Source organism: Sus scrofa, chromosome 6, assembly GCF_054392235.1.
Source record: "Sus scrofa isolate SSC_HxYL_T2T_F1_AM1 chromosome 6, Sscrofa_HxYL_maternal_Yorkshire_Landrace_v2.0, whole genome shotgun sequence".
Taxonomy (NCBI): Eukaryota; Metazoa; Chordata; class Mammalia; order Artiodactyla; family Suidae; genus Sus; species Sus scrofa.
Window position 1 is genome coordinate 161,916,325 of NC_139388.1, and position 21,919 is coordinate 161,938,243.

The 21,919-nt window shown below is 49.5% G+C and overlaps 1 protein-coding gene across 3 annotated transcripts in view; it reads left to right on the plus strand.

Moving 5' to 3' along the window:
* Nucleotides 1-746: 746 nt before the first annotated feature.
* Nucleotides 747-21,919, plus strand: part of DHCR24 (24-dehydrocholesterol reductase) — a 35,616-nt gene continuing 14,443 nt past the window's right edge. Inside the window, 6 exon segments of one of the 3 annotated variants that reach the window (NM_001243354.2) lie at nt 747-1,127; nt 4,640-4,795; nt 12,589-12,694; nt 13,205-13,323; nt 15,228-15,491; nt 19,224-19,367. In NM_001243354.2, coding sequence (NP_001230283.1) covers nt 897-1,127; nt 4,640-4,795; nt 12,589-12,694; nt 13,205-13,323; nt 15,228-15,491; nt 19,224-19,367 — 1,020 coding nt within the window. In that variant the 5' untranslated portion in view covers nt 747-896. 3 annotated transcript variants of the gene reach the window in all.

Sequence of the window (21,919 nt, forward strand, 5' to 3'; positions counted from 1 at the left end):
CCTCGGCCAAGATGCCAAGTGACTGACCTAGGGCTGGGGCTCCCCCACCCGACCCCTTAGGAGGTAACCAAATGTGTGACCGCTTTGTAATGGGGAGGAGGAAGGGCCCTCCCAGAACAAAGGGAAGGCAACAGTGGCATCTGTATGCCTAAGGGGCAGCAAGACATAATCACTATCCACGTGCAACTTTGTAACATAGACCATTCAACCAGAATTTACAGAATGTATGTTATAAGGGGAACAAAGCGACCAAAGTGTAAAAGAAAAAATAACGGAGGGTATATAAGGCAGCGCCCCGCTGTTTTCGGGCTCAGCCTCTTGATGTGAACCTGCTGAGCCAGCGCCGCCGGCTGGAAGAAACGCTGCCTCCTGGCAAAAAGCCTCGGTGTCCTGTCTCCCTTGCACGAGAATCCTGCAACTGCTTAACGCGCCTCTCCAAGGGGCACCGACTAAAGAGGAGGGGAGGAGGTTGCAACCGCGTCCCCAGGTGGAGGGGCGACTCCTCAGTCTCCAGGGCTGGCAAGCCCGCGCCCCGCTGCCAGCGCCCAGCAGCCCAGGGCGCCGCAAAGCGCAGTAAACCCCACCGGCGCTGGGTCCTGGCTTCCCCCCGCCCCTCGCTTCGCGAGAAGAGGGTGGAGCGGTCTGACTCCAGCAGCCAATAAAAGCAGAAGGCTCCTGGTCCGATCCCTGGCGCGGCTCGCCATTGGTCGCCACTCAGGTCTCGGCCCACCGAACCTTTGCGACCCGAGCCAATCGCGAGGGGGCGAGGCATTCCTCTGGCTCCTCCGGAGCAGTCCGCGGGCGGCTGCAGGCTCAGGCCTGGTGGGAGTGGGTCGCGGTGACAAACGGCCCGAGTGGGCAACCCTTCCCCCGCGCGCCGCGCCGCCGGCTCCACCATGGAGCCTGCCGTGTCGCTGGCCGTGTGCGCGCTGCTCTTCCTGCTCTGGGTCCGCGTGAAGGGGCTGGAGTTCGTGCTCATCCACCAGCGCTGGGTGTTTGTGTGCCTCTTCCTCCTGCCGCTCTCTCTTATCTTCGACATTTATTACTACGTGCGCGCCTGGGTGGTGTTCAAGCTCAGCAGCGCGCCACGGCAGCACGAGCAGCGGGTGCGGGACATCCAGAAGCAGGTGAGCGGCGCCTGGTGGGGCGGGAGCCAGGTGCAAAGTGGTGCGCGGCGTCGGGGAGCCAGGGCTTCCCGGAGGAGGTCTGAGCGGAATTTGAACTAAACAAACCTGTGATGCCCCCATCTCCTTCTGGGGCATTGAACAGAACCTTGCTTAGACGTTTAGGGAGTGCCTGCTATGTGCAGCGCACGTGCAGGTACCTGGAGGGATGTAAAGAATCTTCAAGTAGGGGTAGGTGAGCCATACTCAGGTGGCTCTCAGCAGGCCCAGGCGATTGCAGAGGGAAGGAGGGGAAGGGGCTTCAGGGACTGGGAAGTAGGGGGAGTGATTGGGGGAAGGTGTGAGCATAGCAGGAACCGGGGAGAAGGTCGGGAATCCAGTTTGGAGCTAGGTTGGGGAGGGGCTTTCAGTTTGGAGTTTACTCTGTAGCAACAAGGAGAACACGTGCTTAGAATAGAGAACTAAAGTGAGAAGGTAACACCAGCCCAGGGTGGGGAGCCTCACAGACTCTGGGGCAGACTCTCACTCTTCTTCTTTTTTCTTTGCTTTTTTTTTTTTTTTTTTTTTTTTGGCTTTTTAGGGCTGCACCTGCAGCATATGGAGGTTCCCAGGCTAGGAGGTTGACTCAGAGCTGCAGCTGCCAGCCTACGTCACAGCCACAGTAACTCGGGATCCTTAACCCACCGAGTGAGGCCAGGGATCAACCCCACATCCTCATGGATACTAATTGGGTTCATTACCGTGAAGCCAGGACAGGAACTCCCCAGGTACTCACTCTTGACCAGGCAGTGTCCACCTGCCAGTAACTCTGTATGTCCTCCTTTGTGTCAGCGCACATAGAACCTGTGCCCCTGCTGCCTGCTCAGCATGGGCACGAGCCTCAGCCGTTTCTTAGCTTCCTCTGCCCCTCCTTATGTTCCTCTCTTACTGGTGTCAGGTTGCAAAGGGCTTCTGTTTCCTGCTGCCTCCCTGGCCTCAGGTATAGCAGCCTCCATGTTCTGTTTGCTGCTGGCTGTGTGCTGCAGGCAAGAGCGTGAAGATGGATGCAGAGAGCCATGCCCAGGAGGAGGGAAAGAGCTTGGGCCAAGGGTGCAGAAGGCAGCATCTGGAAGCACTTTACTCAGGCTGCCTTGGGTTGTGCTGCAGAGTCCCGCCTATCCTCCCTCCCAAATGCACCCTCTTTTCTAGCTCTTTCCATGTCTTCAGATTTCCCGGCTGGTCTCCCTTATCAGGCTGTGAGCTCCCTGAAGGCAGAGACTGCTGTCTGACTCACCTCTGTCCCATGGGGCCTGGGCCAGAGCAGCCCAGTTTTTGCTGAGGAACCTACGTTAAACCCAAGGGCTCACTGTGGCCCAGAAGACCAGGGGCCTTGACAGATCAGCCCTCTGCCCTGGACGTGCCATGTGCCACACCCTGTGCCACTAATGTCCATTATTTCTCATCCTCACAGCAGCCCGGGTAGGTCTGGTACCTGTTCTGCATATAGGACATGTTGGGGCTCAAATTGTAAGTCATGTGCCTAAGATGACAACAAGGGAGGCTAGAACCCAGGTCGGTGTGATTTCTGCCATTTCTTCTCCCATTCCTTTCCGTTCCACCCTGCAGGTCTTGTCCTATTGTTGCCTCACATGCAGCGTGTTGTGTTATAATTGCTGCTTGACCAGTCACCCGTTCTCTGGGCCCTCCCCGCCTCTCTTTGTCCTGCACGTAATCATAAGGGCACCTCTCCACAGGACTGTATCCTTGCCCAGAATCTTGGTTGGCTCCTGCCGGATCCAGTCCAACCAATGTTTCAGGCTTGATGGCCCCCACACTGGTTTCGTGCCCCCCCCCCCCCCCACTTCCCACTCCAGGCCACATGCAGCCTTCCCAATCCACAATCTCACACCTCTGAGCTTGTCGTAAGTCCTGGGACTGCAGAGTCAGGCAGGAGTAAGGTCTGCTTGGTCACCCCTTCACCCCCTGCTCCCAGGAATCCCTTCCTCAGCAAACCCCTCTATGCAAACACCTCTGCTTCCCCTGGAGCCCTGGCCTCACCTATCGATCGTAGCAAAGTTCTTCCCCCACTCTGAACTGTTTGCTGGTCCAGCTTCAGTGTAGCCTCTTCTAGAACTCGGTTGCAGGTGATAAAAACTAAACTCCAGGAGTTCTGTGGTGGTGCAGCGGGTTAAAGATCTGGCATTGTTGCTTCTGCGGCCCTGGCCTAGGAACCTCCACATGCCACAGGTGGGGCCCAAAAAATTAAACAAAACCCCCAAAACTGAACTCCAATTGGCTTGAGCAAAAAGGGGTTTTATTGACCCAGGTCTTGGAAAGCCCAGGAGTACCAGTGGCTCAGACTGTATCCAGGATCTGTCTCTGTCTTTCCATCCATTGGCCGTCTCTTGGCTCTGCTTTCCTCTGAGTTGACTTCATTCTCAGAGAGGCCCCCTCCCTGCAGAGGCCCCAACAGTTTTGGCTTCCAGCCAGGCTGCCTAGCAACCCCAGGAACGTGAAAGGGCCTCTCCAGGAATCTGTGTTACTTGGCTCGATTTGGATCGTAAGCCCGTCTGAGAACCGGTCACTGTGGCCTCAGTCATGTGCCCCCTCCTTCCTGGGACAGGGGGAGGATGGGTGACTCCTGAACCCAAGAACGGTGGCAGGGTTAGAAGCAGATGAAAAGGAAGCGGATGGCCGCAGGTCACAGCCACAGATAACTACCTACCTCCCTACCCTTGTCCATCTCAGCAGGAAGGGAACGCTTCCTCCCATGGACCTTGTCATCTTCTGGACCATTTGCTCTCTGTGTTTTTCACTTGAGTCACTCACAGCAGAGGTTTCATAAAAGTTCTTGCATCCCCTGGCTTGGTTGGCTTCCCCTGCCCCTTCTCTCCCCCTTCCAAGTAATATATGGGTTAACACGGGCTTGGCACGCAACAGGCCTCGCTAAGTGTTCGCTGTTACTCTGTTGACTATGAACACGTGCCCATTCATCCTTCCGGGCCTGAAGTTGGATCATCTTGACCGCGAATCTGGGCTCTGCCCTTTACCAATCACTGACCATGGGCAAGTTATTTTGCTGCTCATTTTCTTCACCTGCAAAAGGAGGCAGGTCATTCCAACCACCAGGGGTGGTTGTGCAAATTAAATGAGACGAACTACAGCTGGAGCCTGGCACGGCGGAGGCAGCTGGTAAATGGTTATCCTTTACGTGGTTGCTGTTATGACCGTGGCACAACCTGTCGTGAACTTCCGAGTCAGAATGAATGTTTTCGAATCCCTTTGAGCCTGTTCTCTAGCTCTTCAGTCTGCTTGGTGGTGTGGCAACACGTGGCTTTCCTGTTGGCCTCACCAGCCAGGGAGGGTCCAAAGGCTAAGGCCAGTGGGCCTTTCATCATCCTGTTCCTCCAGTGCCCTGGTTAATGTTTGCTGACAAATGAAAGCATCATTCCCAGCTCCCTGTCCCCACAGCAGGGCTGTGGGCTGCTGCAGGGATCCCTGGCGGGGCCAGCTCAACCTCTCTCTCGTGGTTGCAGGTTCGGGAATGGAAGGAGCAGGGCAGCAAGACCTTCATGTGCACCGGGCGCCCTGGCTGGCTCACCGTCTCGCTGCGGGTTGGGAAGTACAAGAAGACACACAAAAACATCATGATCAACCTGATGGATATTCTGGAGGTGGACACCAAGAAACAGGTGAGAGGGGCCTGGTTCCCTGGCTCTGGGAGTGGGTGGGAGCCAGCTCCCTGTGCCGATGACTCACAGGGAGCTGAATTTAGCCAAAGGCATCCCCCGTCGTCACAGAAGGCTCTGCCCACCGTTGCTGTCTTGCAGAGCGTCAGCTTTGGAGGAGATTGGTCCTAGCCCCATCTCACAGGTGGACAACTGAGAGCTCAGGGGGCTTCTCTGATTGTGTGCAATTCCATAGGAAGATAGGGATGGGGAAATCGTGGGCAAAAATGAGGGACAAAAGGGAACCTGTTTCTCTCTTGCCATTAAGGAAGTGTGCTGGTAAAAACTGGGCTATGGAGGTGGCTCAGTGTGGGACCCACTTGCTCATAGCCATAGCTATGCATAGGCTTTCGCCTAGCCTGTGATTTGTACTCCTTGAAACCTGGCTCAAGGAAAAAAGGAATTAAACTGAAACCAAATGTAACACACAGACACACACCCAGATTGTATCACAGCTTTATTTTTCATCCAAGACAACACAATACCCAGTAGTAGAAGTGGTTAAATGTGGTTTAGCCACAGGATGGCACTTCGTTGTGAAGTCTCAGACAAATTACTGATTTCCCTGCGCCTTTTTTTTTTCCTTTGCATCTTTATCAACATACTTGACATAAACTGCACGTAAAGGTGTGCAACTGATAATAAATGTTGACATTTGTACCCACCTGTGAGGCCATTCGCATAATCAAGACAACAAAGACACCCATCACCCCAAAAGTTTCTTCCTGACCCTTTGTAATCCCTTCCTCAGGCCCTGCCCTTCCTCTTCCCTCACATCCCTAGGCAAATAAAGACCTGCTTTCCAGAGGAAATGAATCCAGCTAGGAACCATGAGGTTGCGGGTTCGATCCCTGGCCTCGCTTGGTGGTTTAAGGATCCGGCGTTGCGGTGAGCTGGGGTGTAGGTCGCAGAGGCGGCTTGGATCCTGCATTGCTGTGGCTGTGGTGTAGGCTGGCAGCTGTAGCTCTGATTGGACCCCTAGCCTGGGAACCTCCATATGCCGGGGGTGCGGCCCTCAAAAAGACAAAACAAAAACAAAAACAAAACCCAAAAAACAAACAAGAAAGACGTGCTTTCCATCACTATACATTGGTTTCTGTTTACAGTTTTATGTAAAATAAATCATGCATTATGTACTCTTTTACCTTGTTGGCCTTCGTTCACTCGGCATAATTATTTTGAGATCCCGCCATGCTGAAGCAAGTACCACAAATGCATTCTGTTTGATGGTTTGGTATTCCGTTGTAGGAATGTATCACAGTTTCTTTACTCTTTCACTTATTGGTGGATATTTGGGTTGTGTCCAGTTTGGAGCTATTATAAATAAAGCGGTTAGGGACATTTGTGCTCAGTCTTTGTGTGGATATATGCTTTCTTTTCTTTTGAAAAGAAATACTTGGGAGTGGGTTAGCTGCGTCATGGGGGAGGCGTACTTTTAAGAATCTGCCAAGTTATTTCTGCGGTAGTAGATACGCTTATATTCCTGCAAGTGTTCCAGTTGCTCCATATCATCATAAACTTGGTTTGGTTAGTCTTCATTTTAGCCAGTCAGTTGGTATGTAGTAGGTAGCTCATTGTGGTTTTAACTCTTACTTTTCTCATGACTAATGAATGATCTTGGGCATCTTTTCATATGCATAGTTGCCATTGATGTATCTTCTTTGCTGAAGTACTTGTTTAAATATTTTGCCAAAATTTTTTAATCAGGTTATTTGGTTAGTATATAGTCTAGAAACAAGCCTTCATAAGATAAATAATTTACATGTATTTTCTCCCAGTCTTTGGCTTGTCTTTTGAAAACCAGAAGTTTTGAATTTTGCTGAAGTCCAATGTATGCATTTTTTTTTTTTTTTTTTTTTTTGCTTTTCCTAGTGCCGCTCCCATGGCATGTGGAGGTTCCCAGGCTAGGAGTCTAATCAGAGTTGTAGCTGCTGGCCTACACCTGAGCCACAGCAACCCGGGATCCGAGCTGTGTCTGCAACCTACACCATAGCTCACGGCAACGCTGGATCCTTAACCCCCTGAGCAAGAGCAGGGATCGAACCGGCAACCTCATGGTTCCTAGTCGGATTTGTTAACCACTGAACCACGATGGGAACTCCTGTATGAATTTCTTTTATATATTGTACTTTTGATGTCTTTTTTAAGAAATCTTGCCCTACTCCATGGCACAAAGGTTTTTTTCTATGTTTTTTTCTAGAAGTATTAGAGTTTTAGGGTTTACCTTTTAGAACTATGATCCCTTTTGAGGAATTTTTGCATAGGAACGTGAGATATGGGTTAAAAAAATTACTTTTTCATGTGGATTTCCAGTTGTTCAGCCCCTTTTGTTGAAAAAGACACCCCTTTCTCCACTGAATTGTGCCGGAGGCCAGCTCCGGCGGCCAGGGAGTGTACACTTTTCCCAAAGGAGAGGGACGTGCGTCGGCTTTTGCAGTGGAGACAGGCTCTTTGTCCCTTCTTTCAGGGCGCTGGACTGCTCAAATTTTATTGGCATAAGTGGTTGATTATATAGACAGTTTCTAACTACAGATTACATCATAGTGTTAAAAGTACATCGGTTAACTTTTACATGGTACAGCAGCTATGCATCACGTTTTAAGATCTTTATCTTAACTAAATTTAGTGAGTACAATTTAAGGGCACTTAGGTACAATACATCATGTGGAGAGGAGGAGACTCAGTACAAATCATCCCATGGCCAGCCAGTCTCCACAAGTTGAAGAGGTCACAGACACAAGAATTTGGCATTCACAAATCTTGTTTTTAGACTGGTGCTTATCTTTTAAAGTGTTATGGCAGGGAGACAGTGTAAGCAAATATAAACCAAATAACTAGCTATCACTTAAAAGCTTTTATAACTCATAGCTAGGTGTCTTTTGGTCATGAATAATATATGTCTAACTTCTATGAACCTCATTAAAATCCTAACTCTAAAGTTTACTGTATAACTAGTTAGTAGTTAAACACTAGGTTTTAATTAAGTTGGATTTCAATAGGGGGAAGTCCTTCAGGATGAAATTCTTATTATATTATTGTTGTCATTTTGTTAAATCACAAATCACCACAGGAAAATAAGAATGGGAAATAAGAATAATAAGCAAATAATCAGGAAAGACTGAGGAAAAACTGAATAACAAATAAAACAATAGGAAAGACGAGGTCACCCGAGAAACAATCCATGTTCTCCAGCGCAAACATGGAAATTGTTTTCCCAGGAAAGCCCCAATTCTTCCCCATCAGCATCAACATGAGAGCTGTGTAATCTGAGGCCTGCCCTCGGCGTGTACCCTACAGGCAGGCTTTCATCCTGACCAGAAGCCCACCTTCGTTGGGCTTGTACGGTTCAGGTGAGCTCCCTTCCTTGGTTAGGAGCCTGCCTTCAGGTTTTTCTGCCGTCAGGCAAGGTCCTTTTTTTGAGTCCCTGCATCTTCTCGGCTCCCCGCAGAATTGCCCTTGCACCTTTGTTGAAATCCGTCAGCCATGTACGCAGGTCTGTTTCTGGGCTCTTAGGGTTTTATTGATCCATTTGTCCATCTGGATGAGGCTAACACACTGTCTCGATAACTGTAGCTTTATGATAATAAGTCCATAAGAATGAATTGGAAGTACTCCTTCCTTTTTATTTTTCTGGAGGAGTTTGTATAGAATTGGTATTTTTTTTCTTTCTTTTTTTTTTTTTTTGTATTTTTTTCTTTATTGAATAATTAGTGGAACTAACCAGTAAAGCCATATGGGCCTGGAGTTCTCTTCATGCAGATTTTTTACTACAAATTAAGTTGTTTTTTTAAATAGATATAGGGCTCTTCAGCTTATTCGTTTCTTCTTGGTGAGGCTCTGGCAGTTTATGTCTCTAAAGGTATTTGTCGATTTCAACTAAGTTGCGTAATTGATTGACATAAAGTTATTCGTTCTATTCCCTGACTGTTCTGTGAACATCTGTGGAATCTGTAGAGATGAGACGTCTTTCATTCCTGATACTGGTCATTTGTGTCTGCTCTCTTTGCTTGCTTCCTGAGCAGTCTAGCTAGAGGTTAATCAGTTTTACTGATCAAGCGTTTAGTTTCACTGATTTTTTTTCTGTATTTTTTTGTTTATGTCATTGACTTCTGTTTTGATCTTTGTTAATGCCTTTCTTTCACTGACTTTGGGTTTAATTTTACTCTTCTTTGTCTAGTTTTTGAAGGTGACAGCTGAGGTCATTGACTTCAACCTTTCTTTTTCTCTCATATTGATGTGTATTGCTGTAAATTTTCCCTAAGCATTGTTTTAGAGCCATCCCAAAATTTCATCTGTCTTTTCATTTTCATCCAGTTTAAACTGCTTTCTGGGTTTGTTTTTTGTTTGTTTGTTTTTGTCTTTTTAGGGCCACACCCGTGGCATATGGAGGTTCCCAGGCTAGGGGTCGAATTGGTGCTGTAGCCACTGGCCTATACCACAGCCACAGCAACACCAGATCTGAGCCTCATCTGAGACCTTCACCATGGCTCACGGCAACACCGGATCCTTAACCCACTGAGCAAGGCCAGGGATTGAACCTGCATCCTCATGGATGCTAGTCAGATTTGTTTCCACTGAGCCATGGCGGGAATTCCTGGTTTCCTATTTGACGTCTGCTTTGATCCAGGGATTTTTTTAGAAGCATGTTATTTAGTTCCAAATATTGGCAAAGTTTCCAGGAATCTTTGTTAGTGATTGCTGATTTAGTTGTCAGAACATATGCTTTATATGATTAGAATGCATTTCAATGTTTTGAAACTTACTTTATGGCCCAGAATATGGTCTACTTGGTGTTAATACTGCTTGTGCTCTTTTTTAAAAGTGTGTATTCTGCTGTTTGTTTTTTATTTGTTTGTTTGTCTTTTTAGGACCACACCCGAGGCATATGGAGGTTCCCAGGCTAGGGGTCTAATTGGAGCTGTAGCCACCAGCCTAAACCACAGCCATAGCAATGCTGGATCCGAGCCACATCTGCAACCTACACCACAGCTCACGGCAATGTCAGATCCTTAACCCATTGAGTGAGGCCAGGGATCAAACCCACAACCTCATGGCTCCTAGTTGGATTTGTTAACCACTGAGCCACGATGGGAACTCCGTATAGCTTAATTTATTTTTCTCCAGATTATTGCTGATTCTTAGACACAGGTACCATCTAATGGGTGTAAAGTTGCCTTCATTTAATGTTGCCTTCATTTTTGAGAGATATTTTCTCTGGGTATGGTATTCCAGGTTGATAGTTTTTTTTTTCCTTTAGTACTTTAAAGATGCTTCAATGTCTTCTTGCTTGCATTATTGCTCTTTTTTTACGGAGGTTCCCAGGCTAGGGGTCTAATCAGACCTGTAGCCACCAGCCTACACCACAGCAATGCGGGATCCGAGCCGCGTCTGCGATCTACACCACAGCTCACGGCAACACTGGATCCTTAACCTGCTGAGCAAGGCCAGGGATTGAACCCGCAACCTCATGGTTCCTAGTCGGATTCGTTAACCACTGAGCCACGACGGGAACTCCCTGCTTGCATTATTTCTAACAAGAAATTTTTCATCCTTATCTTTTTTCCTCTGGCTGCTTTTTAGATTTTCTCTTTATAACTAGTTTTGTGCAGTTACTATGATGTGCCATAGTATAGTTTTCCTTACAATTCTTGCACTTGGGAGTCATTTGAAACCTTGGGGGTCATTAGGTCTTCAGATTTTTTTTTTTCCCCACTGTACAGCAAGGGGATCAAGTTATCCTTACATGTATACATTTTTCCCCCACCCTTTTTTCTGTTGCAATATGAGTATCTAGACATAGTTCTCAATGCGTCTTCAGATATTCTTTCTGTCCCGTTCTGTAGCCTTTGAGGACTGCTGTTACACATATAGTAGACCACTGGAAGTTGTTCCGCAGCTCAGGCTGCTGATAGGCTGCTCATGAAAAGTTTTTTTTTTTCCCCTCTGTATTTCACTTTGGCTAGTTTCTATTGCTGTGTATTTAAATTCACTACTCGTCTTCTGCAGCGTCTAATCTGCCATCTATCCCAACCGATGTGTTTTTCATCTCCAACATTGGGGTTTTCATTTCTAGAAATTTGATTCGGATCTTTTCATTATCTTCTAAATGTTTCTACTTAACTCTTTAAACAGAGGGAATACAGTAACAATAGTTGATTTTCATGTCCTTGTTTGCTGATGTTAATATCTGGGTCAATTCTGGGTCTGTTTTATCACAGCAGATTCACTGGTTTTTCTCCTTATCATAGGTCACATCTTCCTGCCTCTGCACATGTCTGGTAAACTTTGATTGGATTCTAGACATCATGACTTTTACCTTCTTGGGTGCTGGATATTTTAGCATCCCTGTAAATTCTCCTGAGCTTTGATCTGAGCTAGAACCATGTTACGAGAAACAGTTTGATCCTGTTGGGTCTGGATTTTCCAGGTGGGCTCAGAGCAGCAGGTGATCTAGGAGCAATTATTGCCTGCTGCTGAGGCAGGATCTTTCTGAGTACTCTCTCCAGTGCTTTGTGACTCATGAGGTTTTCCAGACTGGTTTGGGGAGACTGATAGGATTTTCTGCTCTGGGTGGGTCCTTGGTACTGTTTCCTATTTTCTTCTCTGGTGTCTCTTCACCTGGGCTGGGCCTCAGGTAATTTCCTCACATGTGTGCACATGCCCTGGTCAGTGCTCAGCTGAATATTCAGTGGGCCCTTTGCCGTACTTCACGGTTTTCTCTGTGTGCAGTTCTCTGCTCTCCAGTACTCTGTGCTGCAAATGCAGTTCACCTTTGGCCTTCTAGGGCCCTCGACGCAGAGGCCACTGGGCTCCCCTTCCCTGCACTGCCTAACTCCAGACAGTTAGCTGGGCATCCACAGAGCTCACCCTGTTTGTGTCCCATCTCCACAGTCATTAGCTTTGTTGTCCGAATCCACTGTGTTGAAAACTCCTGTTTCATCTATTTTGTCTTTTTTTCTCCAGGCAGCAGGGTAAATCGGGTTCTTTTTTGCTCCATCTTGGCTGGAAGCAGACGTCTGCCTGATGGCATATTCATGTACCCATTAAAAGTCATGTTTCCTGGGAACAATTCATGGTCATAGTATAGCATTACATTTTTAAAAGCAAGACAAAAAAAGTATGTGTTCTATGCTTTTGTACTTGTGTATGTGTGTGTTGTCTTGAAACATAACAAACAGCAACAGTGACCTGTGTGGAAAAAGACTGAAAGGAGATGACACTCCAGTGTTAACGTCGGCAACTTGGAAGAACTAGGATGAATGATTTTCAAATCAATGAATATTTATGTTTCTAGAGGAAAAATGAGCTGAATATTAAGTATAAAGGTATTTGAAAGGACAAGACTAAATACTAGCCAACCCAGGGCCGCACACCCCATTCACTGTAATTAAAGGCTGTGGAATGTTCTTGGCGTCTCCACTGTGGCACAGCGGGGTTGGTGGTGTGTCTAGAGCACTGGGACGTAGGTTCAACCCCTGACCTGGCACAGATTAAGGATCTGTCGTTGCCATAGCTGTGGTGTGGGTCACAGCTGTGGCTGGGATCTGATTCCTGGCCCAGAAACCCCATATGCCACGAGCTGCCAAAAAAGAGGGGAGGGGGCAGTAGAATGTTCTAGAAAGAGGCTCTAAAGGCCGTGTAGGAACCCCTATGTTGATTATTCGAGGGGAGTGGGGATGACACCTTCTGTAAGCAGAAGCCCTTGTTAGGCCTGGCGGCTTCCTCGTGACCCAGGGTCTCTCTCCTTGTGCCAACAGATTGTCCGTGTGGAGCCCTTGGTGACCATGGGTCAGGTGACCGCCCTGCTGACCTCCATTGGCTGGACTCTGCCTGTGTTGCCAGAGCTGGATGACCTCACAGTGGGTGAGGACGCGGACTGTCCTAGCTTCAGGGCTGCGGGGCCTCAGCCCACCTTCTGTCAGGTTCAGGAGCCACCACTGTTGCGTCTGTGACAGAAGTCACCCTCTCACTGCTCACCCAGCTCCAAAAACAGGATGCTCATGGCCTGCCAGTCCATGTCTGAACAGCTCACGTCATCAGGCAGCACATTTCAATCTCTGGTTCCAACCTGCTTCCCCGTGGCTTGTATCCATTGCTCCAGTTCTGCCCCGTGCAGCACACCGAATAAGTCTAGTCTCTTCTTCTGTGGCATCCGAGGGCCCAGAGCCTTTTCTCCTCCAGGGGAAACACCTTCAGTTCTTTTCACTGCTCCCACAGGTCACAGCCTCCCCCATGCAGCCCCCGCTGTCATCACGGTCCCTATGAAAATGAGGGCACACAGGTTTCTGGGTTGGGATGGCGTGAGCATCCCCGGCTCCCTCGGGCGAGGCGCCCTTCTCCAGCCCGGCTAGGCTAACGCGCCTGTCTCTGCAGGGGGATTGATCATGGGCACAGGCATCGAGTCTTCATCCCACAAGTACGGCCTGTTCCAGCACATCTGTACGGCCTACGAGCTGGTGCTGGCTGATGGCAGCTTCGTGCGATGCACACCGGTGAGTTCAGAGCCCGGGGCTGTCCTCACCAGCCTGCCCCGGGCAGTAATGCCCCCTGGGAGGTGGCGCCCCCGGGGATACTTCATTTCAGATACTCCTCTCCAGTCTGGTTCTGTGGCCCTGATAGGTGCTCAGACTCTGTCGTAATGCTTCGTAGATGTAAGGCATTTAGTCCTTCAATAGCTGTATGAAGTGGGTACTCTCACAAGCCACATTTTGCAGATAGGAAACTAAAGCACAGAGAGGTGCGTAAACTTGCCCAAGATCACACAGCTGCTAAATCCTACACCGCTGGGGTTCACCCCCCGCCACCTGTCCGGCTCCCAGGTCAACACCTTTAGCCATTCATGTCACCATAAAAAGTGAGGCCTGAGCATCAGCATTCTGTGCTCCGTGTTGTGAGGTGTCGCCAAGAGCACCAAGCGGGGCTGTTTGGGGGAAATAAAAGGCAATTCCACTGCCCCAGAGCGGGGCACGGGTAGTTAAGGAGCAGGACAGGATTGAAACTTTGAGTAAACTCGGACCTCTCTGAGCATGTCACAGGGGGCCTGGGGTAGAAGGGACAGTGTGATCCTTTGGAAGCGGATGTTTCTGAGCCACCGGAGTGGTTGGCCCCACAGAGCCCAGGGCAGGACTCCAGGCTCGAGAGCTCTGGTCTGGACAAGAGGGGCCTCTTTCGGGATTCACACTGCTCGAGCACATTTCCGTAAACACTCAGCTGGGCCCTGCCTTCTGCTCTGTTATTACCAGCAGAGAAGGGCGACAAACGCGTGTGAAGAATTTGCCTTCTCTGAGACCCAATTTCCTCATCTGACAAACGCCTTGTCAGGAGGACAAAGCAGATGCCATTTGTTAAACCCCCCACACAGAGCCGGGCCTGTGGCAGATGCCTGGTTTTTACTGCTGCCAGCTGACAGTGTCATTATACAGCCCAGACGGGGATTGGTTGGCCCGCTTTGGCTGTTCCAGAGACTTCTGCCAGCCTGCTGCAGGTTCTCCCTGTTCCAGCATAGCCCTGCCCCCCTGCTCCCCACCACACCCACACCTGCACCCGCTCCTGCTCCCACTCTAAGGGCATTCAGCAGAAACAGAGACCACCCAGGACTGTGGCCTGAGTAACAGCCCGGACAAGGCTGGGCGTCTCAACAGGGAACTTCAGTAGAATCAAAGGAGCGGAGTTCAGACGGCCAGGTGAAAAGTTGTCTAACTCCAAGACAAATGCTCAAACAAGGAAACGATGAGGGTGGAAACAGAGTTGCAGAACCAGATGATGTGTGGCAGGAAGAAGGATGGAACAGATCTGAGGCGGTCTTGCCTGAGCCCCAGCCCTGCTGCTGTGACTTGGGGGGAGCCTTCGTCATCTCTTGGAGCCTCACTTTCCTGCCCTGTTCAAGTGGGAAAGTTAATGCCCTCTGTGGGCTGTGGGTGGGGAGAGGGGGGGATTCGCAGCTAAGGGACTGGCTGAGACTTTGCACATGTTACTGATGGCCCATTTTAGTGTCCCCTGGTGACCGTGACCTTTCATAAGGACTCAGTTCTCTCTAGTCTGGCCTGGGACCCCTGGCTCTTGGTCTCTCATTTTGGGGCCCTGGGCGGTGCTGATCCTGGCCTCCTCCTGGGTGGCTGGTGGTCCAGGGACTGTGCCCACGTGGAGGAGGGAGGATGTGCTGTCTGTGGGCATCCCTGCTACAGGGCAGTGTAAAGTCAGGTCTCACGCTGAAGCTGCAGAGGGAGGACGGAGGCCCAGAAGGGGCGGTTGCGAAGGGCCTCGTTCAGGCTGCCCCGCACAGTGCCAGGACAGGCATTTCGCCCAGGCCCTGGGTTTTGTGTGCCCTGCTGATGACACACTGCTTTGTGGCTTTGGGGGGGCCAGACTCTTAGCATGTGTTGACTCTGCCTCACAGTCAGAAAACTCAGACCTGTTCTATGCTGTGCCCTGGTCCTGCGGGACCCTGGGCTTCCTGGTGGCCGCCGAGATCCGCATCATCCCCGCCAAGAAGTATGTCAAGCTGTGCTTTGAGCCAGTACGTGGCATGGAGGCCATCTGCGACAAGTTCACCCGCGAGTCCCAGCGGTCCGAGAACCACTTCGTGGAAGGGCTTCTCTACTCCCTGGATGAAGCTGTCATCATGACAGGGGTCATGACAGACGAGATGGAGCCCGGCAAGGTAGGGCAGGAGGAGGGGACCCGGGTGGGCTGGGCAGGAGCCTGACCCCCCACCCTGACCCTGGCAGCCACTCTCCTCAAAGCCATGACCTGGGTCAGCCCGCCTGGGGTTTGGGCAGCAGGATCTAGCTTCGACTGTCTTGGGCAGTGACAGAAGCATCCCTTTACTCTGCCCCTACCACCTGCCAGGTACATGCACGTCTCTTGATAGACATCATTTTTTGATCCTCAAGGTAACCCCATTTTATAAATGAGGAAACTGAGGCTCTAAGAGACCATGTCAAGTTCCCCAAGGTGACAAAGCCAAGATTTGGGTAATTGAATTGATGCCTCAGAATCCAGATTGACACCCCTTCGGTGTATGCTGTGTAATTCTTTTCTTCTTTTCTTTTTTAAGGCTGCACCCGCTGCCTTTGGAATTTCCTAGGCTAGGGGTAGAATTGGAGCTACAGCTGCTAACCTACAGCCACAGCAACTCAATCTAAGCCTCGTCCGCGACCCACACCATAGCTCACGGCAACGCTGGATCTTTAACCCACTGAGCAAGGCCAGGGATCGAACCTGTATCCTCATGGATTTAGTTGGGTTTGTTACTGCTGAGCCACAGTGGGAACTCTGCTATGTAATTTTTAATAGCCATTCCTTGTCTATTGAGAAAGGATTGGTCCTTAACACGAGAGGAAAACATACAGAAATGAAAGGAAAGAAGACCCAAAAAAAAGAAAAAAAAAAAAAAAGGAATTCCCACTGTGGCTCCCGTTGTTAACAAATCCAACTAGGAACAATGAGGTTGTGAGTTCAATCCCTGGCCTTGCTCAGTGGGTTAAGGATCCGGCATTGCCGTGAGCTGTGGTGTAGGTCACAGAGGTGGCTCAGATCTGGTGTTGCTGTGGCTGTGATGTAGGCCAGTGGCTACAGCTCTAATTAGGTCCCTAGCCTGGGAACCTCCATGTGCCATGGGTGCGGCCCTAGAAAAGACAAAAAAAAAAAAAAAAAAAAAAAAGGAAAGAAAAGCCTCCACCTATAAACACAACCCAAGCCAGCTCTTGCTAATGTCATGATAGATTTATTTCTTCTCTTTTCGGTGTGTAGATTTTTTTTTTTTTTTTTTTTTTTTTTTTTTTTTTTTGTCTTTTTGTCTTTTTGTCTTTTTGTTGTTGTTGTTGCTATTTCTTGGGCCGCTCCTGCGGCGTATGGAGGTTCCCAGGCTAGGGGTTGAATTGGAGCTGTAGCCACCGGCCTACGCCAGAGCCACAGCAACGCAGGATCCGAGCCGAGTCTGCAACCTACACCACAGCTCACGGCAACACCAGATCCTTGACCCACTGAGCAAGGGCAGGGACCGAACCCGCAACCTCATGGTTCCTAGTCGGATTCGTTAACCACTGCGCCACGACGGGAACTCCAAAAACATTTTTTTTTTACTTTACTTTTTTATTTATTTATTTTTTTGTCTTTTTGCCATTTCTTGAGCTGCTCCCTCGGCATATGGAGGTTCCCAGGCTAGGGGTTGAATCGGAGCTGTAGCCATCAGCCTATGCCAGAGCCACAGCAACGCGGGATCCGAGCCGCGTCTGCAACCTACACCACAGCTCATGGCAACGCTGGATCGTTAACCCACTGAGCAAGGGCAGGGACCGAACCTGCAACCTCATGGTTCCTAGTCGGATTCGTTACCCACTGCGCTAGGACGGGAACTCCGGTGTGTAGATTTTTTAAAAAACTTTTGTAAAAGTAGTATACAATGTTGAAATATATAAAGAGTTAAAATGCATCTCTTGCCAAGCATGCTCCTTGGGTAACCACTTGTTTGTGTGTGCGTGCACCTATGTGTGTGTGTACATGCCCTTATTTTATCCTATGGTTCCCATTATCGCCTGTAGATAATTGGCTGATTCATTACTTCCTGGTGAGCATTTATGTTGTTTAATATATTTTGCTCTTAAAAATTTGCATAAGAATCTCTCACATCTATCCTTGGCCTCTTCACATGCATTTCTGTGGAATTGAGTCCAAAAAAAGGAATTCCTGACCCAGGGGGTTGAACACATTATTATTATTATTATTATTTGCTTTTTAGGACTGCACCTGCAGCATATGGAAGTTCCCAGGCTAGGGGTCCAGATGGCGCTACAGCTGCCAGGCTACACCACAGCAACGCAAGTTTCTAACCTCGTCTTCGACGTACACCAATAGCTCACAGTAATGCTGGATCCTTAACCCACTGAGCGAGGCCAGGGATCCAGCCTGCATCCTCATGGGTCCTAGTCAGGTTCATTACTGCTGAGCCACAGTGGGAACTCCCTGAACACATTAAATATTGATGGATAAGGCCGAATGGCCCCCCAGCCCGGTGTGCTTCTGTGCACTTCCAGTGGCATGAGTGTTTGTGAGAATGCCTTTCCTCTACCTTCTTGCCAGCGCTGGGTAGCATCACTCTTTCGTTTTTGCCAATCTGATAGGGATAAAAATAGTAGCTTGTTTTCTTTCGCAGTTCTCGGGTCACTTTCAAGGTTGACCATCTCTTTGCGCCATGTTTTAGTTTGTTTGCCTTCAGCCGTGATCGCCAGTTCAAATTTATAATTGCTGGTTTAGTGTGATAAGCATTTCGGCACATTGTTACCTGCCTTCATATTTAATGACTACAGAAATATTGCAGTAAGCAAGTGCCTTATCGCCTGCCAAACCTCTGTCCCATAGCTGGAAATGAAAGTCACGTCCAGGAGTTCCCACTGTGGCTCAGCAGAAATGAATCTGACTAGTAACCATAAGGATACAGGTTCGATCCCTGGCCTCGCTCAGTGGGTTAAGGATCCGGCGTTGCCAAGAGCTGTGGTGTAGGATACAGCTCCAATTCTGCCCCTAGCCCAGAAACTTCCATATGCTGCAAGTGTGGCCATAAAAGGCAAAAAACAAACAAAAAAACGCCCACACCTTCCGCAAAATATGTATTTTTACATGTGAAGAAACAAGCTTGGCCCACCCAAGATCACACAGCCAGTGGGTTACTGGGCTGGGGTCTGCCCTCCGACGCCCACCTTGGAGCCTGTGACCCTTCTGGGCTGCCCTGCCTCTCTCAGAGCATCTACCTGCAGTTCCTTTCATGGGTGAGGAAGCTGAGGCCCAGAGATGCTAAGCCATCTCAAAGCACACACTCGGTGCCACTTAAGACCGAAGAAGCTACTAGCTCAAGAGAAGGTCTAGGCTTAGACCCCGGGCCCCCGGAGCATGTAGCTTTGCTGTGAGCTCCCTCTGCTGGTGGTGGCTGCTGGAGGGGTGCTGAGCCTGGAGATGTGCAGCAGGGCCCAGGGCAGCAGGGAGAGCATCTTGGCCAGTGAGTGCTGCCAACCATGGGACCCGGTGGGAAGGATGCCCCCGCTCAGCGTTTGTGTCAGCCCCAGGGAAAGGGGCTGGGAGGAGCCTGCATGCATGGAGCTCTGTTGTGTGTTCTCTCCTTGGGAGGGAGCAGCAGCCTGAGCCCTCCAGACTATTGGGAGCTCGCTGCTGGGCCCCCGGCACCCCACGTAACCTCTTTGAGCTTCTGCCCTCTGTGCTAGAGAACGCCCGCTGGGCTTAACCTCCCCAGGCTTTCAAGAGCCTCCAGGCAATAATAGACATGAAAGAGCCCTGGAAAGGCCAGGAGTGCTTGAACAGAAGCCAGGTATCACTGTTACGCCCCTGGTGGCACCTGCTGCTTGTCTGCAGCCTGACACAGGGCCCTCTGTCATTTCAGCTGAATAGCATTGGCAACTACTACAAGCCGTGGTTCTTCAAGCACGTGGAGAACTACCTGAAGACAAACCAAAAGGGCCTGGAATACATCCCCCTGAGACACTACTACCACCGCCACACTCGCAGCATCTTCTGGGAGCTCCAGGTGAGGCTCGGATTTCCTGCTAATCCTGGCTCCTCCAGGCTGGGCAGGGCAGGGAACTGGGGTGGTTCACACTGTAGCCACAGGTTCCCCTGCCTTTTGAGGAAAGAGCAGCTTCATCCTAGGGAAGCAGAACAGCCTCTTGCCCAGCAACGCAGTGTCCCCTGCTGCGGGAACGGCCACCTTCTCTTAAAGCAGCGGGCTCTCCCCGAGCACCTGCCTGTGCTGGAGGGTGCAGCGCTGGTCAGGGTGCTTTGGGGAACACAGATCTGTTCCATCCTTGAGGACCTGTAGCCTAGCCAAGCAGACAGACTCTGGCTCTGCAAAGGGCTACTGGAACAAGAAGGCTGGTTCTGCCTAGGGTTGGAGGCTGTCAAGCATGGCCTTGACATGTGAGGGAGAATTTACAGTTAGGGATGAGGGATACGGGGCAGTGACATTTTAAAGGGGGTTAGATCCCTGGTGGCATAAGGATCTGGCATTGTCGCTGTGGCTCAGATTGATACTGTGGCGCAGGTTCGATCCCTGGTCTGGGAACTTCCGCCTGCCCGGGGAAATGGGTGGCCAAAAAGTAAGTAAATAAATAAAAAGGGGGCCGGGGGGGGGGGCCTCTTGGGTGATGCCTTATGACCAGGGATCTGAACATAGGAAGAACAGGCCAGGCAGGACTCGGACCCAGTGCTCCAGGCACAGGAAGAGCCAGAACAGAGCACATGGGCTGGGTGGGTTGCTGTTTTTCTTTTTTTAAAAAACCGAAGTGAAAACATGAAATTAACTTTTTTAAAGTATGCAGTTCCGTGGTCTTTGGTACATTCGTGGTACTCTGCGTCAACGACCTCCATCCTGTTCCAAAGCATTTTCATCCTAAAAGGAAACCCTGCACCCATAAGCAGTCACTCCCCATTCTTTTTTTTTTTTTTTACGTCTTTTTGCCATTTCTTTGGGCCGCTCCCGCGGCATACGGAGGTTCCCAGGCTAGGGGTCTAATCAGAGCTGTAGCTGCCAGCCTACGCCAGAGCCACGGCAATGCAGGATCCGAGCCGTGCCTGCGACCTACACACCACAGCTCATGGCAACACCGGATCGTTAACCCACTGAGCAAGGGCAGGGATCGAACCCGCAACCTCATGGTTCCTAGTCAGATTCGTTAACCACTGCGCCACAACGGGAACTCCCCCATTCTTTTTTCCCAGACTCTGGTGACCATCAGTCTGTGTTGCATTTCTGTGGACTTAGCTTTTCTAGACATTTGATATACCTGGAAGCATCCACTCTGTGGCCTTTTGCACCAGGCTGCTTCTTCCCCTAGGTGTGTTTTCAAGGTTGTGGCAGGGATCAGTCCTTCGTTCCTTTTTTGTGGCTGAATACTACTCCATCGTCTAGTGCACCACAGTTTTCCACTCATTTGCTGGTAGACATTTGGGATGTTTCCACCTATCTCATTGTTAATAGTGCTGCTGTAAATATTCAGGTACAGGTGTTGGTTTGAGTACTAGTTTTTAATTGTTTGGTGGTCTGGCCCAGGAGTGGAACTGCTGGGTTGTGATGATTCTGTGTCTAATGTATTGAGGAACTGCCAAACGTTTTCCACAGTGGCCGGGCCAGTTGACAGTCCCAGCAGCAGTGTATGAAGCCAGTTTCTCTGTATTCTCACCAATGCTTGTTGCTTCTTTTTTTTGTTTTGTTTTTCTGTCTTTTCTAGGGCTGCACCCTCAGCATATGGAGGTTCCCAGGCTACGGGTGTAATCGGAGCTGCAGCCACCAGCCTACGCTACAGCCACAGCAACATGGGATCCAAGCCACATCTGTGACCTACACCACAGCTCACGGCAATGCCGGATGCTTAACCCACTGAGCGAGGCCAGGGATCGAACCTGCAACCTCATGGTTGTTGGTCAGATTCATTAAACACTGAGCCATGACGGGAACTCCAGCTTCTTTCTGTCTGTCTTTCTCTCTCTTTCTTTCTTTCATTCTTTCTCTCTCTCTCTCTCTCTCTCTCTCTCTCTCTTCCTTCCCTTTCACTGTAGCCATCCTAGTGGGTATGAAACAGAATGTGACTGATTTGGATTTGCATTTTCCTAATGACTAAATGATGTTGGGTATCCCTCCACATGCCTGTTGGCCATTTGTATACTTTTTTTGGCGATGTGTCTATTCAGGTCCTTTGCCCAGTTTTGGTTGGGTTGTTCATCTTTGTTGGTGAGTTGTAAGAGGTCAGTATATATTCTGAATACTAGATGCTTATCAAATATGTGGTTTGCAAATATTTCTCCCCATTCCGTAGGTTGTCTTTCACTTTCCTTTTTTTAAATTGTTATTTCCCCAATACAGGTTTTTTTTTTTTTTTTTCTACTGTACAGCATGGTGACCCAGTTACACATACATCTATACATTCTTTTTTCTCACATTATCATGCCCCATCAAAGTGACTAGACATAGTTCCCAGTGCTACACAGCAGGATCTCATTGCTAATCCATTCCCAAGGCAATAGTTTGCATCTATTAACCCCAAGCTCCCAGTGCATCCCATTCCCTCCCCTTCCCCCTCGGCA